We start from the raw sequence: 16,169 nt of genomic DNA, 5'->3' as shown, positions 1-16,169 counted from the left end.
ACTGTGGGACGACGAGGAGTCAGTGATGCAGCAGTCACGTGGGCAGAGAAGGAAAAAGAAAAGGTTAAAGAGGACACAAAGGAAGAGGAAGGAGAGGTAGCACGGGGCTGAGCAGAGAGGTAGCAAGAAGCAAGAAGGAAAAGATCTAGAAGAGGTAGCTAACAGGCCGACCGCAGAGAGGTAGCAGAGATGCAAACAGTGCAAGCGTAGGGGGAGGCAGGAGTGGTCTCATCAGAGTCAGACTAATTAGCTGCGATATGTCACTGCGCATCAACACTCACAAGCACATAATGCCAAAGGACAACGTTATCTGATTATTGGATAATATAAAGAAAATAAAAGAAAAAGAACCAAAAACTTAAGGGAGAAAAAGTCACAGAATCAGGAGCTAAAAGACATCTGAAGTCACTTGCTTTAAAGCAGAAATAATTCTATAGATTTTTGCAACTGATGACTGATTTTGTTTAGGAGAAAAGATGCCCTAATATGGAGAAAAACAATTTATATGAACATTTAGAATTAACATAGTTCAAGTTTTTTTGGCTGAGACATTTTTGATACAATCTGAAGCTGTGGAACAGGAAATAAAAGACACTGTGGTCACAATATATGGATGTTGATACTGTTGTGGAGACAACAGAGTTCTTCAATCCTACTACTACTCAAAACATCTTCACGTTCAATAAAGGTGAGAAAAACCTTAAACCGCAAGGTATTTAGCATTAGCATTGATGACCTAAAGCTAGCCAAGTATATATGAGACTGTGAAATGTCATTGACTATTTTCTTCTTGGGCTGTAAATAATTTAAAAACGTCAAAGAAACCAACTACAGGTGTCTTTATTAAGACCGACAGCTTCAAGGAAAGGCTACAAGTGAACATGACCGTGTCTGTGAGCAACACACTGGTCGGTGATTTGCCCGAACAAATTCACAGATTACTATATCACATCAGATGTAACATGGAGCGTAATGTGTTAGTGGTTATTCCCATGTGAATGCTCTGCTTTTCATTTGAGATAATTGAAGGTATTGCTGAGAAACGAGTGGCAAAGGAACAAAGAACAGTCGGGGCGAGGGTTAGCGAGGTAGCTAGTAGCGCTAGGTGTTGGGAAAGCTCGAGCGAAAGCAGGAAGTGAGAAGACGTGACAGTTTTATTTGCTACAGTATCAGCACCTACAAAATTCCTACAGACCCACTGTGCTGAGGAAGAGCGCCATCTAATGGTGTTGTGTTTCAGTCTAAACACTCAACAGCGTCCATCTTTCTGGTAAAGGCTGTGTGAAGGTTGCAAGGAGTTTGGATTAAGTGTGTTTGTCAGGGTCACCAACTCCCTGTAGCATGAAAAAAGAGGCACCGGACCAAAAGAGAGAGGCGTGCGTGTGAGTTAGGATTGAGATTACAGTGTCAATTCAAACAGCATAGAGGGAAGGATGTAGAGATAGACTCAGTTGTATTTTGATTTTTTTTTAAACTGTGTTGTGTCACAAGTTTGCTTCTGTACAGAGTCATTGTCTCCAGCCTCCACTTGGCCCAACAGAGCAGAAACAGTGTTTAGTACTAAATGAGCCTTTTGCTCCTGTGCCCTGAGAGGAAGTCTGGATGTACGTGTGTGGGGGGGAAGAAAAATTGGGTTACCATTTGCCACTGAACCCTGAGACAGTGTATGTATTTATGTGTGTGTCCTGTGATATTTATTAGGGATTTGAGTACTGGGCAACAAGGTAGAGCCAGCAGCAAAGGCCATTAAAATGAATCTGGTGGTTCACATACAGAGTTAGGTTTTGTGTTTTGTGTGCTTTTGTTTAGATGTGTGTGCACGTGTGTAAGCTTGTGTAACGGTTTTAGTTATCAGCCACTCGTCCACTCGGGGGCACTGGAGCTCCCACAGGGGGTGCAGGCACCGCTTCAGCCTGTGCAGGTGATGGGCCAGGGTCTGGGAAGAGAAGGGTCAGATATGTGGTGAATTTAAAGAAAGGTAATAATATGTCCACTCAATGGATCTCCACTACTGTGTACAACTGCATCTGACGTGGGAAAATGAAATGGTCCAAAACAGCACAAACAAACAAAAACATTGTGTTAGGGTCGAAAGATTTGTACTCACACATGCCATTGGGAGCTCCAGGGTGACGCGGGGGCATCATGGGAGGCATGCCTCCAGGAGGAGGTCCTCCAGAAGGGGGTCCTGACATCATACGTCCAGGCATTGGTTGGCCTGGTCCCATTGGTCCTGCAGGGCATGATGGGTAGAAGGTAAGAATGATACACAATTAGACTTGAAAATACAGTGATGTTAAAAAAGCAGTTGAATAAACACCATGACTCACCTGTCGGTACAGGGTGGTGAGTGGCCATAGGATGGTGACCCATCGGGGGGAAGCCAGGGTGGATTGCAGCACCAGGTGGTGGCCCTCCGTGGTGGGGTGGTGGAGCCCCATGATGAGGTGATGGGCCTCCATGGTGAGGTGGTCCTCCAGAGTGCATACCTGGCTGCGGGGGTCCGTGGTGTGGTCCAGATCCAGGAGCATGTCCCTGGCCCTGCGCTGCTGCAGCCGCGGCTGCTGCGGCAGCTGCCTGCTGCTCCATCTGCTGCCTGGCCTTCATCTCGGCGTATTTGAGCTGTTCCATGTGAAACGCCTGACGCTCAGTGAGAAGCTGCTGTCGCTGAAGCTCCAGCTGAGAGAATGAGAGGATACATTTGTTTTCATCAACTGGTTTCAAAAAAGCTATTTGGAGGAAAGTAGAAACATTTGTTGATCTCTTCGTAGTCAAATACGGTGTTCTTTTTCTATTCATGTTTGCTCACCTATACTAGTATATGACCTTCGTTTGGACCACAGATCTTAACAAGACAGTTCAACTGTCCAACCGTTCACAACACACACACAATTTGGAGCAAGCCCTAAAAATAAAAAGGTGTGTTTGTGTGTTACTGTCCAGCTGTTTCTTTTACTTTGTGACTGATAGAAGGCGTCAATTAGTCAATCCTACCAATCCTGGAATTTATAAAACAAATTCTCCTGCATACATCGTCTCCAGAGCAAAGAAAGGCAGATCACCAGAAAATTATTAAATAAATGTTTTCTTAATGGAAAGAAGAGTAGAGGAGGTTTTTGAGCTTCAGCGTCTGTGGATAAAACACTGTGTCCTGGTGTTGTTTGTGAACATGTTGGTTTTTTTTTTTTTTTTTTTTTAGAAGCCTTCCGTTTTACTGCCAATGGCAGCAGCACCACACGTCCTGGTTTCTCTCCAGGCTCCACAAAGCTTATGCAAACCAGAGGCTTTTTCATGCACTATTTACAGCTGTGAAACTGGGCTACTCTCCTGATGCCTCTACCGCAAAAACACAGTTTTACACTCATGCTTGGGTCTCCAGGGATTGTGCAGAGGCAGGGGACACACACACACACATAGATGCGGCGCCAAGGGGTTGTAATTTGCCTTAAAAAAAGGTAACACTTCTCATGGCCAAAAACTGCAAACTGCTTCTTTCTGAAAATGTTTTATTTTTACTTTTGTTTTCTCACAAAGATTGAATTCTCTCTGCAGTTTCACTGCTAAATAGAAATCCTAAAAGACACATTTCATTTCCATATTAAAAAATATAGATATGTAACCATTAAAAAGCTTGGGGATAAACATATACATCTCTTTGCTGATTAAAAATGTAGCACACAGAGTTAAGCATAGTCGGTAAAGGGTGATAATATCTAAATGTTGGCAGATTGTAAAAATTACACATTTACTTGTGCCTTTATTTTAATTTAAGCTCTAAGCAGAGGGTGTGACGACAATGTGCATTATTAATACAGTAAGTGCAAACAACTAAAAGCCCATAACAAAACTATATATATATACATTTAAAATCCAATGATCTGCCATTTACCTATTTACACGATGAGGACCGGAGCTGTTAAATAAGTTCCATTACTCTCATCTTTACCAACCACAAATCACAGCAGGACCTTGTACTTTTACTCACCGCCTCTTTCTCCCGGTCCATTATTGTCTCCAGCTCCTCAAAGTGCCTCAGCTTGATCTCCAGCTTCTTCATCTGGGTCTCCACCAGCAGAGCAACCAAGGACTTGATTTTCCTTTCCTCGACTGCTGCCAAGTGCTAAAAAACACAAACAAAGAGACAGGAGTAATAAGAAAGTAATTGGGATTATCGCTCCAATGTGGAAAATAAACTGGTATTTAATAGTTAATGGTTTCCTCTTCTCTGATTTCCATATGTTGAAACTGCATAAATATGAGGATTAAAGTGAATGCTTCATATTTCCTGTCTCACCTTGGCCTTGGTGGCAGCAGATGCCAATGCAGCTGCGGCCGCTGTGGCGATATTTCCCTCTCCAATGTCCAGCTCCAGCTTCTTTCTCTTCTCCTCCCCCTCCTCTTTTGATGCCTTGTCCTCCTTGTCTTTCTCCTGCTCTGAGGACAATGTCTCCATGGCCTCCTCCTTGTCTTTGTCTAGCAAGTGATGCAATTAACACTAATTAGCATTTTCTGAATAGTGACATGAACACAATAAAAAAAAAACACCGTTGAAATGTTTTATTGACTAAAATACATCTGCTTTTTGTTCAACCAAATACTCTGTTAAACTAACACGTCGGTGTTACCTGTTAGTGACACCTTGGCTTCTCCTCCTTCCTCAGGCTCATCCTCACGCTCTGAGGCTTCAACTCCTTCCTTCTTCACTTTTTCGGTGGCCTCTGTCTTTTCGCTCTTTTCTGCAGACTCACTGGGTTTCTCTGCCTCATCCTTCAACTCGGCCTGAAAAATCAAGACACAGGTAGCAACAATTATCAGCTGATGACAAGACACTTTTGATATGATTATTTATATACTTGCAGGGCTCAAGACAAATATAGATAAGAGGCTACAAAGATAATACAGGAAAGATAAAGAAAAATTCAGATTGACATTAAGTATACAAAACATCTGTTTTAGACATTTTGAGCCACAATTCCTTTGTGTATTCTACTAGGTGTGTTAGGGTTTTTGTCTACAAACTAACAATAAATATATAAAAAATAAAAAATAACCTTGTCGGCCTGTTGAGAGTCTGTGTCAGTGTCCATTTTTTCTGGTTCTGTTGGTTCTGCAAATAAAGAAGAAACAATAGAAAAGTTGATTGAATTAATATTGTTTTAAACAAAAAAACTAATGGCATTGAGGGGTGAGAGAGAATAAAGAAATCTTATCTCTGACAATTTTAATTATATCTACAAAGAGAAAGAGAAGTGAATATATAATGTAAACAGGACAACCACCAACCTTATTAAACCTACACAGACTGGACATAAAAAATAATTAAATATTTATAAAAGTATTTTGTGGTCTTGAACACCGTATATGTATGTTTTACAATACAGACATCTCATTGCCTTATACTCTAAGGTGGAGGTAAAACCCATCAGATGACCATGGTCCTAGACGACCTGGATCATCTAGGATCATGAGGGGGAAAGAAAAACATGATAGCATGTAGCTTCCTGTACTTGTTCACATAACTAATCACTCAAATAATACAGAGCCAACAATGGGTTAAACTGGAGTCAACAACTGCTGGTTGTGACTGGACTATGGGATGATTAGAAATCCATTACACATGCAGTGTACGCATGCGCAGACATAGTGGTCCCTCATAGCTTAAGAGTGTATGTGTGTGTATATATATATATATATAGTTTAATTTTATTGGATTTAAATTATTTTGTTAAATGTGAAAATGCATCGAAACAAACAAACACACACGTGTAGCTCAGTGTAAAACCGCGTCACAGGTGTATTTGAGTGTGTGTTAAAGGTCTGAATATCTATCAATGTGTTTGTTGGTCATGTCCTTCAGGCACACAACGCACAAAAGGTCATTGATTGGAATAAGGCCCCGAGAGGGCATTAGGTTAGGCATAATAAACGATTGGTGGTATGTTGAGTGGAAAGGAAAATATTTTATTCAAGCAGATTAAAACAGGGAGAAGGATATGTGGTGTATGGTGGTAGTCTATGATGACCCAGTTTTCTGCACCCCCCCTCCTTCCTGCCCCATCTGCCACTGTCGTTTTAATCCACCGGTTACCACGGCAGCATGCACAGTCTTACCAATATTTCAGTTTTGCTAAAACCCCCACAGGTCACGTGTGCAACACCTTCAAATGTCAAGACTGATTGATCAACTCTGATACATAGTCAGCTGATTGTGTTAGGTGAAGATGCCAATCACTTCGTCCTAAGTCTGCTGTCTTTCTTCTTTCTTCTGTCTCTCTCTCTCTCTCACCCCAGACAGAATATCTTGCCATGCAAAGGCTTGGTTGTCAAACTGCAACTATGTGCTGCCCTCCAGTGGCTACTGGTGTCACAGCACAAGGTTTAGTTTAGTGTAGAACTCAGATAAAACAATCTATATTATAGTGTACATCGTTTTTGGCTGACTCTCATTGATTCCTTGTCTCGGGATGCACCTAAATGTTTTCATTTGGATGCTGTGGGTTGAAAAAAAAACTGAAAAAGCTGTAAGTGAGTAATACTTGGTATTAATGTAAACCAACTCCTGTGATCAATCTCTCAGATTCTGTTTTTTTAATTACAGCTTACACCATCTATTAATAGTATAAATAAAAAAGGTGCCATCTACTACACTTCTATAATAACATTCATATCACATCTTTGAGCTATTTTTTTTTACCACCTTTGTCACTCACCAGTCTTTTCCGGCTCCTCAGGGTCGGTGCCAGCGATGCCACTGGTCTCCAGGCCGAAGGCAGGATCAACCTTCCCTGTGCTCCTAGCTGCTTCTTGAACCTTCTTTACATGAGCCTCCACCAGCTCAGCAGGCACCTCCTCACGCACACGGGAAAACTCCTCTGTAAGAAAACACTGGTTTGATCCAACCACGCCAGAGAAACGGTCCCTTTTGAAATTAGTGAGTTGAAGACTTGTTTCTCACCGAGGGCTGCCTTCGCAGCAGCAGAGGCCACTCTGGGGTCGACCACGGAAGCAAGGAAAGCTACTGTGCTCATAACAGGGTTTCCAGATTGACTGAAGGGAATGGGCTGGTAGGCCAAAGGGCCCAGAGTAGACTCTGTACTTTCTAGGTATGGATCCTCAATTGGAAGCCGCAGGAAGTGCAGGATGCACTCATCCTGGGTCCGTGAGCCAACATGCTCCGAGACTTTATTCCAGTCATCTTTGAACATCTCCAGAGCCTGATTAATACGAGAAAGTGGATTCATGTCAACGTTTTATGAACAAAACCCATATTTGATCAGTTCTACTTACTGTGCATTAGTAAAACCTACCTCCAATAGCAGTAGAGTTTCCTGCTCTGTCCATTCCCTGGTTGAAGTGGCTTTAACCTGTGAAAACAAATGACAGACATATCATTAAACTAGTTAGTTTTTTCTGGAACTTCAGATGTGAAGACTACCACCATCTAGCTAGATAATCATGAAACCAATAACCACATTTGGTTTCCATGGTGAATCAAGTGCTGACCTTGGAACTTTTCTTGTAGAGGTCAGCGTGAAGGCCAAAGTTCTGCAGGTCAGTGGATTTGTCTTTGCCTTTGTCTCCAAAGTTGGCCATCTGCTGTGGAGGGGGAACCTTTAGGAAGAAAACTAGCATTGTAAATAGACGTTTTTTTTTTGCAATTGTTTTGTTAATGCTGAAGATGGCTTTGTACAACTAGGATAAAAGTAAGGAAAATAAATAAAAAAGTTGAATCACCCTTACTGGAGGTCTGTGGTTCAAGGGGACGAGGCCTGAGGGTGTGTCAGCCAGCACCGTGAAGTGTGGTGTAGGTGGAGGCCCCATTGGCAGTGGTCTGCTTTCAGCATCCACCTGGTAGTTGACCAAACCCCACTGCTCCAAAAAGGCATGGACCCTAGAGACACACAAAAATGTCAGTTAAAATATTATCTTGTATTTTTTGGGTGTCAAATGAGTTCAGTTTCCTTGCACAAGTGTTTTACATTTTAACATTTAGATGAAGACTAAACTGAAAGAGGAAACAGAAAAAAACCTGATCTCACCTCATTATAGCACACACATCACCGGTCAAGTTTCTCCGGCAGGAAGTGGAGGTGAGATACTCCTGAGGGTTCAGCCGATAAGTGTCAATCATGAAGTTACGGTAGGCCAAGTATCTGTTCGTGAAAAAGACAACTTAGATGTAGTTTAAAGTGTTACCACCTTGGTTCTCCAGCGACACATCAGACAAAAACATTTGTCAAAAATGTATTGCGATGTGACTGTGTGGAAATGAACTCACATCTCAGGAGTTTTAGACTTGTTCTTTCCATTGAAGAACTCTGGCAAGGCTCTTTTCTCAATCTCATGAATACTGGATTAAAAAAGAAAACACAACACAAATGACCATTATAAATAGCAAAACGTTGGCTAATTTTAGTACATTTTCCAAGGTAAAATGACAGTGGCTATATGCCATTTGCAACACATCCACCTCTGGTCTTACCAGTTGTAGTCAAACCAGGCAGAGTAGCTGGGGATGATGATGTGATGAGTCTGCTCAGTAACGTTGTCCTCACCAGCATCCATCAGCCTGCTGTTATCATTTTTACTCTGGTCCTCGTCATCCTGCAGAAGACCAACGTTAAACAATTAGTCAGCGCCAAAGGTGATCATATTGTCCAATGGCCTGATTTGATGAGCAAGTCATCAATAATCTTACCTTTCCTCCAGACAACATTGAATCATCCTCCATGTCATCTGCAAGAATTTCAATAAAACATTTTTTTTATTCCAGAACATCACAAAATCACATTGCTTTTTAAACGTTCATTGCCTTTGATTGGTTGCATACAAAACTGTCACTGTGACTAAGTACTTACCCAAATCAGCTCCATTTCCTCCTTTAATGGGAGTGTTTTCAGTGTCTTTCTTTGAACCTGCTGACAAAAAGGAGGTCGTCAGATTCTAAATAACAGGTGTGTGATCACAGAAGCATTAACTAGAGCATTGAAATGCTGAAGAGGCAAAAGTAGGTAGAGTGAGTCCAACAGCAGGTACCTGTTGAAATATGAAAAAATAGTATTTGGGCAAAAGTAGGACATTACAAGTGGGACCCGATTTAAAAACAGCATTTTAGTAACACGTGTATGTTTTGTCTGAAGTATGGAACAAGAGCACAAGATGGTTTTCCCTGTGTTAAAAAATTAATCATCTTTAGGCTTGTGCATATTTCTGCAAACAATGGGACAGTTATTAGATTTTTCCTAGTTGTAAATGTCCCTGCTGCACAAAACATGACCAGAATTATCTCCCATTAAGAAATAACTGGAACAAATTAAACGAGGGTTTTTCAACCATTTTCTTTTCCTTTATATTCCTTTTTCTACATAAACATTGCAAATCGGTGGCTTTTAATTTTCTTCCAACTCATACGTACTATTTTTGGATGAGCTTCCCTCCTCCAGACTGGCACCAGCTGACGAATCATCCATGTCCTTAGTGATATCCTCCTCTGTGTCCTCTTCCTCACCCCTGTGACCACGTCGTTTCCAGTGTGACCCAGGATTTCTGACAACAGAGATTAATCGACAGAGTCAGTAAAACTCCACAGAAACTTAGTAAGACACTTAATTTACTTAAAACTGACTTGTCATAATTCTAGCAAACTAGAAACTGTTCTGAAAACAAACCCAAGCAGAAAATACAAGAAAAAAGATTAATTCCACAACATCACAGCTTACTTTAAAGACTTTGTATTAGAAGAAATACTGTAACATTTGTTTTCTTACCCCTTCTTTCCCCCTTTTTTGCGGGACTCGGCTGGTGTACTGGGCGGCGATGGCGACCGCTTCCTCTTCTTGGCAGAGTTGGCTTTACGCTCCTTGCGATCAGGTGTACGGGAAGACTGATCAGATAAACCCCATGCAGCGCAGGGAGCAAGGGATGGAGGATGAGAGAAAGAGCCGCAGAATGAGAGGATGGAACGGTTGCACACACAAGGAGGGGAGGCAGAGGGAGAAGGACGGCAGGGAGGGGGGAGGATGCTGTGGTGGTGGTAGTGCTCAGGGTTCCATCTCATCTGGGTTTATTTTGGTGGCAGAATATTATTGAACTTTCTTTGGTAGGGAATTTCTTTGTAAATTGGTTGTGCAGCAAATACTTAAGGCACACCATATAAAGTATAAAATAAACTGACTTAAAAATGTATCGTCCCAACTTGAAAAATAATAAATGAATATAAAAACTTTAAACGTGCCACAAAAAAGATAATGCTTTAGTCCAATAAATTACTAAGTAACGCGATTATAAATTTTTCCTCATAAATAATGTTTGCACACAAGCTTAAGACAATATTTTAAATAGAGACAGAAAAAAATCATAGCATTTTACTAAGTTAATTTTTTGTAGGAAAAATATTTTATTTTTCTTTAAAAGATTAAATAAAGCATTTCTAAAGATGAACTGGAACCCCGGTGCAAATTGGAAGTGCATAGTAGAGGAAAGGTTTGGCAACAGGATGAGCAACAGACAGACTAAACTGAGGCGAGACACAAGACAAAGACCAAGCACAATTCACAAGAACAGAAGCACATCCAACAAAACATACTGCCGCAAAAAACACTGAAGCCTTCATGCTGATTTAGTGCTCAGAAAATTTCCATCAAGAGGCAGTCGAGTGGCAATAAAATATTGAAAACATCCACCTCTCTGAACCTCAGGGATGGAAATTTTCACAACAAAATATGAAACGGAAGCAGCACATACCTCCTCTTCCTTGACAAAGAGCCTTCTGCGGAAGCAGGCTGGCTTCTTGTTCTCATCCACCTCGTAGTCTTCTTCATTCATCCACTCGTTGAAGGCATCTGTGTCTAAAACCCACTTGGCGTGCACCTGATTATAGTAGAAGAGCACAGGAAGTCAGGGATGCTGTTCCAGACAATCGAGGCTCAGATGATAATTTTTTTCATCATATATTATACAGACACATTGTCCGATTAGCATTATTTCACTGTTGCAGAATAATAATACTAATGAAGTAATGAGTGACAATAGTACCAGCATATTATATTTTTGTTGTAAAGTGCTAAATGAATGCAAAACACAGTGAAGATAAAAAGATAAAAGTTACTGAGCATATTCAGATATCACAGTTTTACTATACTTTAGTCAGCTACAAAATAAACATGATTATCTAAAAATGTGTGACTTATACAATGTCACTACAGTAACCAAGTATTTGTATTTTTCTTGCTTTAACTGTGCTTGTTTAAGTAATCAACTCTGGCTTGAAAGCAGCATAAATTATGCCAGGCATTTGTTCAACAAGATTTTTAAGTATGCACCAGAAACTGCATTCTAAGGTTTCTCAAGTTAATCAATAAGAAACTGCTGATTCATGGGATGCTCTATTGCTGAGTAATCAAATCCAGTCCATTCCACACAGGCTCAAGTGGAAAGAGGCCTGGGGAGAGAAGGGTTCAAACAATTGTTTGAAGAACACCATTCTTCTTTTATGTCTGAGTAAACCCGACAGCAGAATTCTTTGGGTCAATATCTTGCTGCAAAACAAAGTCTTGGTCGAGATAGACCTGCATGATGCTGGAGAATGGAGGAGCACTGTACTCCAAATTTGTGTTTTTGTTGTGGTAAATAGGGGAAGTCCTCACATGGGTGTTTTTAGAAGTAAGAAGTTAGTTTCAGAACAATTTAGGACACCAAAGAAATTTCTACAGATCAAACATGACCACGCGGGGTCCATAAACAATAGCACATGGCGAATGCATGTACGACTCATTTCCGTTCAGCCCTTGTCCTTACCTTCCAGGGTCTGTCGGTGTTGGGAGGATCCTCCACATCACCATCAACCTCATTGTTTGACACCCAGGTATCATAGCTAGAAAAACAAAAACAATCACGACTGAACAACAAATATAAAAGTCACCTGAACAGTTTTACACCAGACACTTGCAGGTCACAACTTGGTCATTAAGACTAATTAAAAAGTTTTTTTTGACCTTCTTAACAAAGTAGGGCTTTTAAACAAAAAACTTGAACTTAGTGGCTTAATTGTTAAGTTATATAAAAAAAGTCTATTTCAATATTTAACACATCTCTGCATTGTGCTCACCTGTCAGGGTAGAGACCCCAGTGTACCAGCACCTGCTTCTCTTTTCTGATGACAGGACGAAGCCACTCATCTGTAAGACACACAAACTAATGCTGACATACATGTATGAAGACTTTATACAAGATAAACATGAGCTGTCAAACAAAACACAATCTTAATGGTTTAATGGTTTTGGAGCTTAAAAACGTTTTTGTTTACCTTCATCTTGCTGTGGTGCTGAGGGATAGATGTGGTGAGTGGCTTTAGACTTGTCATCAGTCATGGAGCCCTGAGGTAGAGAGGGTAAAAAGCAAAGAATGTAAGAAGAGAAACACAAAAATTAACTATTGGAAATACAAGTTTCTCTAGAAAACTTCTATTATCTGATCTTCCTTGTTTTAAAGCTCACCTGGTGCCTTTTGATGATGTCTTTGAGTTTACTGGCCTGTTTCTGCTCGATGTCCGGGGACAGGTAGACAATAGGTCGAGTGAGGCAGTTGTTCTAGGAGTTCAGACACATTACAAAACAGTTAATTTTGCGAACTGATGTAGGCGTTTAGTAATCTGGTAAATCTAATCTGATAATCTAGTGAGTTTAAGGGAACGAGTCATACTTGGACCAGGTTCTTCTCAACATTTAAGAACATTTCCACATTCCTGTCCATTCTGGAAGGATTCTGCAAGTCAAATCTGCGCCTGGAAATTGATAAAGCACCAATTGGAAGCCGCTCTGCTGTTCTAACAAATTACAAAATCAAACAATATCACTACTTCTTGATGCAGAATTTAACAGTGAAAAGTCAATTAAAGAATCTAAAGGAGAAAAGGTACCACTACATTTAAACAGCAAGTTCATAACCTCTCAAGGTTATGAATAAAACTTACCAGCCCTGCTCACTCTTGAATTTGTAGACCGACCCCAAGATGTGACAGAGAGCGCCTCCTGCCTTAAAATCAAGAAAACATTTGGCCTGAAAATAGGAGAGAAAACAAAGATTATTTCAATAAACAAATTACAGACAAAAAAAAACAACTAAGCTCACATTCATATCTTCTCAATGCAAAACACATTCGGGTGAGTATGACCACCAAAACTAAGGTTAACCAGGCCAGTCTTGGTACAGACAGACTCAGTAAGAGCACAATGACCAGATAACAAGGATCAGAGCCAAAAGTTTTGATATGTTGAATACAGTAGTTGCACAAACTTTGTCATTGTTTGGCAGTCATATGGAATGTTGTAGACATGGAAAATGCACAAACAATTTTAATATTTATATATAAAAATATATTTCTGACCATATTCACAAATCACACACTCACTGATTCAGTTGTCAACAAAAATAAACAACTTCTTGTTTCAAATATTGGTATTTGATGATTTAAAAAAAAAAAAAATGTTGAGCAGAATTATCACATCATGCACCACACACACAACATCAACAGAAATATTTAGCCAGGCCTTGTTTTGTACTTACAGGTAGCTTGGTAAGAGCAGGATTGTTGACTTTGCGCCCAAATGCATCCTCCTGGAACTGAAGCAGCTGAACAACCAGACCGGCCAAAGACTTACTGGAAGGAGAGTCATTCTGGACATGCTGGGGTCAGAGAGAAAAAAATGTGTTGACACAATCTGACAAAAACTGAAGACATAAACAGCTTTAAAGCATGACACCAACAAGACACTGTACTGTCATGGAATCAGAATATTTTAATGAGTAACTACTCAGAGGATGAGATTAAAAAAACCAACAGAGTCAAACTCCAGAAACAAACCTCTTCTTCTCTATATGATCTCAGCAACTTTTTATTTTGAACGAAGTTACATGAATGACTTTACTTTGAAGTGCAATGCACCTACACAACTCTTCTGATATTTCTTTCAAACAGGTGTTGTCACAGGTGTATTTGTCAAATTCAAATAAACCTGAACCAGTATTTTGACCTTGACTTCACTGTATGCAGGCTGTGTTCGCCAACTAAAGATCACAAACAGTTAGGAAGTGGTGCAGCTTGATGATTCATGTAAAGTGGACCAATCAGTGGCAACTGCTTATCAATGTGATACCAGTTTTGACTAATCTCCAATAAAATAGATTTTATTAAAGTGTCATGGTTTCTTAAGTCCACACACTGCATTGGCAAGCCTTAATGCAAAAAGCTACAAAATATTGCTGACTATTAGGTTATTCGTACACGCATTAAATAATCATTAGCTTTGACTATTCACATCTTAGGAGTAAAAAAAAACTACAAACACTACACTAAAATTATTTGCCATTCATTCTTCAATGCAAATCATATTTACTTTGCCCTATGTTGTCACAGGTGTATTTGTCAAATTCATTCAATTTGTCAATGTGATTAGTCTAAATATATATTTAAGGGTGCTTTCAATTTTTTCAAACACAACAACACCTAACAATATTTAATAAATTATAAAAAACATTTTTGAAATGGATTAACCATTATTTGCATCATTTGCACCTAAGCAAGTGCCCTGGGATTGTAAATTTCTACATTTCAGTATTTACTGAGCTAACTTTGTGCCTAGCAGAAGTCAAACCTGTTATGATGCAGTGGGAGAGGCACCTATTGGATTCACAGTTAAGGTAAAAATGTATCCAATATATAAAAACCAAAAACACTCGTATGCCCATGTAAAATTCAGGACATGCTCTGCTACTCTATCAAAACGTCTCACATGTCACAGCAGTTTTTTCGTGCATCTCATACGTTTCAATATTGTTGACCTTGGAGAAAGCACAAAAAACTCAGGCGAGGCATCTGTATCTAGTGTGCTTATAAAAGTCATACGGAACCATTCGGCGTTCGGGATTAAACCATCAAGTTAACGAAACAAGAGTTTAAATGAAGCATGAGGGTCACAGGAGGAGCAACTCTTTGTTTGGCTGATTTTCAATGAGTGCAGCCTTCACCCCGTAGAGCTGCTGTGTTGACAAAACTCACTGATGTTGTTTTTCAGCAAGATGCACCAGTGAGAGTGGTTAAACGGACAATTTCTGGTGTTATTTTGTAACCACAGACCTATTTTAAGCGGGAATTAGTAGAGGTTCCCGATCTTATCATGCTACGTGTAAAGCCAGTGAATGATGTCCCGTGACCAACATTTGCTGAGCTACCGGGGCCTATTAGACCGTTTTATTTTTGTTTGAGATTAAATGTTAGAGCATATTTACATTGTATGAGCATAACGTATATGTGATTACAATGAAATAAAAACGAAAAGCTCGTCCATCCTGTGCATTTGTTATTGGCGTCGTTACTCGGTGGAGGGAGCACTATTAGCATTAAGCTAACTGGTAAACAGCATGGGTTTCATTTAAAATCTAATGGAAGCCGTCCCATAGTGCGTTTAAAACGACCAGCACAGTTTTATACTCATCAACAAATTGCTTTTAAGTGCCTGATTTCATAAATCTAGAATGACTACTGCTAACATGGATAGCGCTCCATTGTACCAGAAGACTCCGGCCTTCATAGGAATCAATGGAGAACCTAGCTGCTACCATGCTAACTACCTTCTTGTAGTGCTTTCCGATCCACAGCCGCACGGTCTCTAGTTGGGATATCGTCTCTGAACTTTCCCAGAATTTCGTGGACGGACCACCGTCCTTCTTGCGTCCCATGGAAGTTCCGCCACCGAGAGGCCCGGCGGTGCGACCGCGGGGCCCGTTCCCGCCAGCCGTTGTTGCGGACGTCGCCATTGTGTGTTTTTGTTCACAGCAATTTCTTTCTCCTCCGCTCACTGTGCAACTTTTTTCGAACGATATTGCGCAGCCGCAGATGGGATGGTACTTTGGTGTCTCGCGAGATTTAGTGCTATATAGGCATTATGGGAAATGTAGTGAATAGAATAGAATAGAATAGAATAGAATAGAATAGAATAGTCTTTGTCATTGTACAGCAGGGATACAACGAAATTGGTGTGGTAATTTTGCAACAACAAAACTTCATTTTCACAACCAAATATTTTTGTTGTTTTTGTTTGTTTTTTCCAATTGCATGAGAACATTGGGCCAAATTTGGTGCCATCTGCTGGACGATGTCATAAGCCCCACTA

General features: G+C 40.3%; 1 protein-coding gene across 4 annotated transcripts; it reads right to left on the bottom strand.

Annotated features, from left to right (window-relative positions):
• smarcc1a (SWI/SNF related BAF chromatin remodeling complex subunit C1a) lies at window positions 1-15,878 on the bottom strand. 4 transcript variants are annotated; one of them, XM_008324157.3, is made up of 28 exons: window positions 15,628-15,878; window positions 13,564-13,683; window positions 12,971-13,056; window positions 12,700-12,781; window positions 12,495-12,587; window positions 12,305-12,374; window positions 12,107-12,176; window positions 11,797-11,872; window positions 10,744-10,869; window positions 9,768-9,883; window positions 9,416-9,546; window positions 8,859-8,918; window positions 8,699-8,736; window positions 8,483-8,604; window positions 8,279-8,350; window positions 8,040-8,153; window positions 7,735-7,891; window positions 7,504-7,611; window positions 7,308-7,364; window positions 6,956-7,214; window positions 6,711-6,872; window positions 5,052-5,107; window positions 4,626-4,779; window positions 4,295-4,473; window positions 3,986-4,120; window positions 2,331-2,679; window positions 2,108-2,233; window positions 1-1,936 (listed from the first exon to the last, which is right to left on the bottom strand). In XM_008324157.3, the coding sequence occupies exons 1-28, from the start codon at window positions 15,811-15,813 to the stop codon at window positions 1,845-1,847; spliced, it is 3,396 nt and encodes a 1,131-aa protein (XP_008322379.1). In that variant the 5' UTR covers window positions 15,814-15,878; the 3' UTR covers window positions 1-1,844. The 4 variants fall into 4 exon arrangements, with proteins under 4 accessions (XP_008322379.1, XP_008322380.1, XP_016893535.1 ...); XM_008324158.3 differs by having other exon boundaries at window positions 7,741-7,891; XM_017038046.2 differs by having other exon boundaries at window positions 8,859-8,915.
• Between the last annotated feature and the right edge of the window lie 291 nt (window positions 15,879-16,169).

Source organism: Cynoglossus semilaevis, chromosome 13, assembly GCF_000523025.1.
Source record: "Cynoglossus semilaevis isolate Cse_v1.0 chromosome 13, Cse_v1.0, whole genome shotgun sequence".
Taxonomy (NCBI): Eukaryota; Metazoa; Chordata; class Actinopteri; order Pleuronectiformes; family Cynoglossidae; genus Cynoglossus; species Cynoglossus semilaevis.
Note: the sequence above shows the minus strand (reverse complement) of the source record. Positions and strands in the feature narration are given on the sequence as shown.

Coding starts and splice junctions, on each gene's coding strand:
- smarcc1a (XM_008324157.3), bottom strand. CDS start 15,813: ATGGCGACGTCCGCAACAACGGCTGGCGGGAACGGGCCCCGCGGTCGC. Junction 2,234..2,330: donor TCACCACCCTGTACCGACAG/GTGAGTCATGGT, acceptor CATGCCCTGCAG/GACCAATGGGACCAGGCCAA. Junction 1,937..2,107: donor TGGAGCTCCCAATGGCATGT/GTGAGTACAAAT, acceptor TTCTCTTCCCAG/ACCCTGGCCCATCACCTGCA.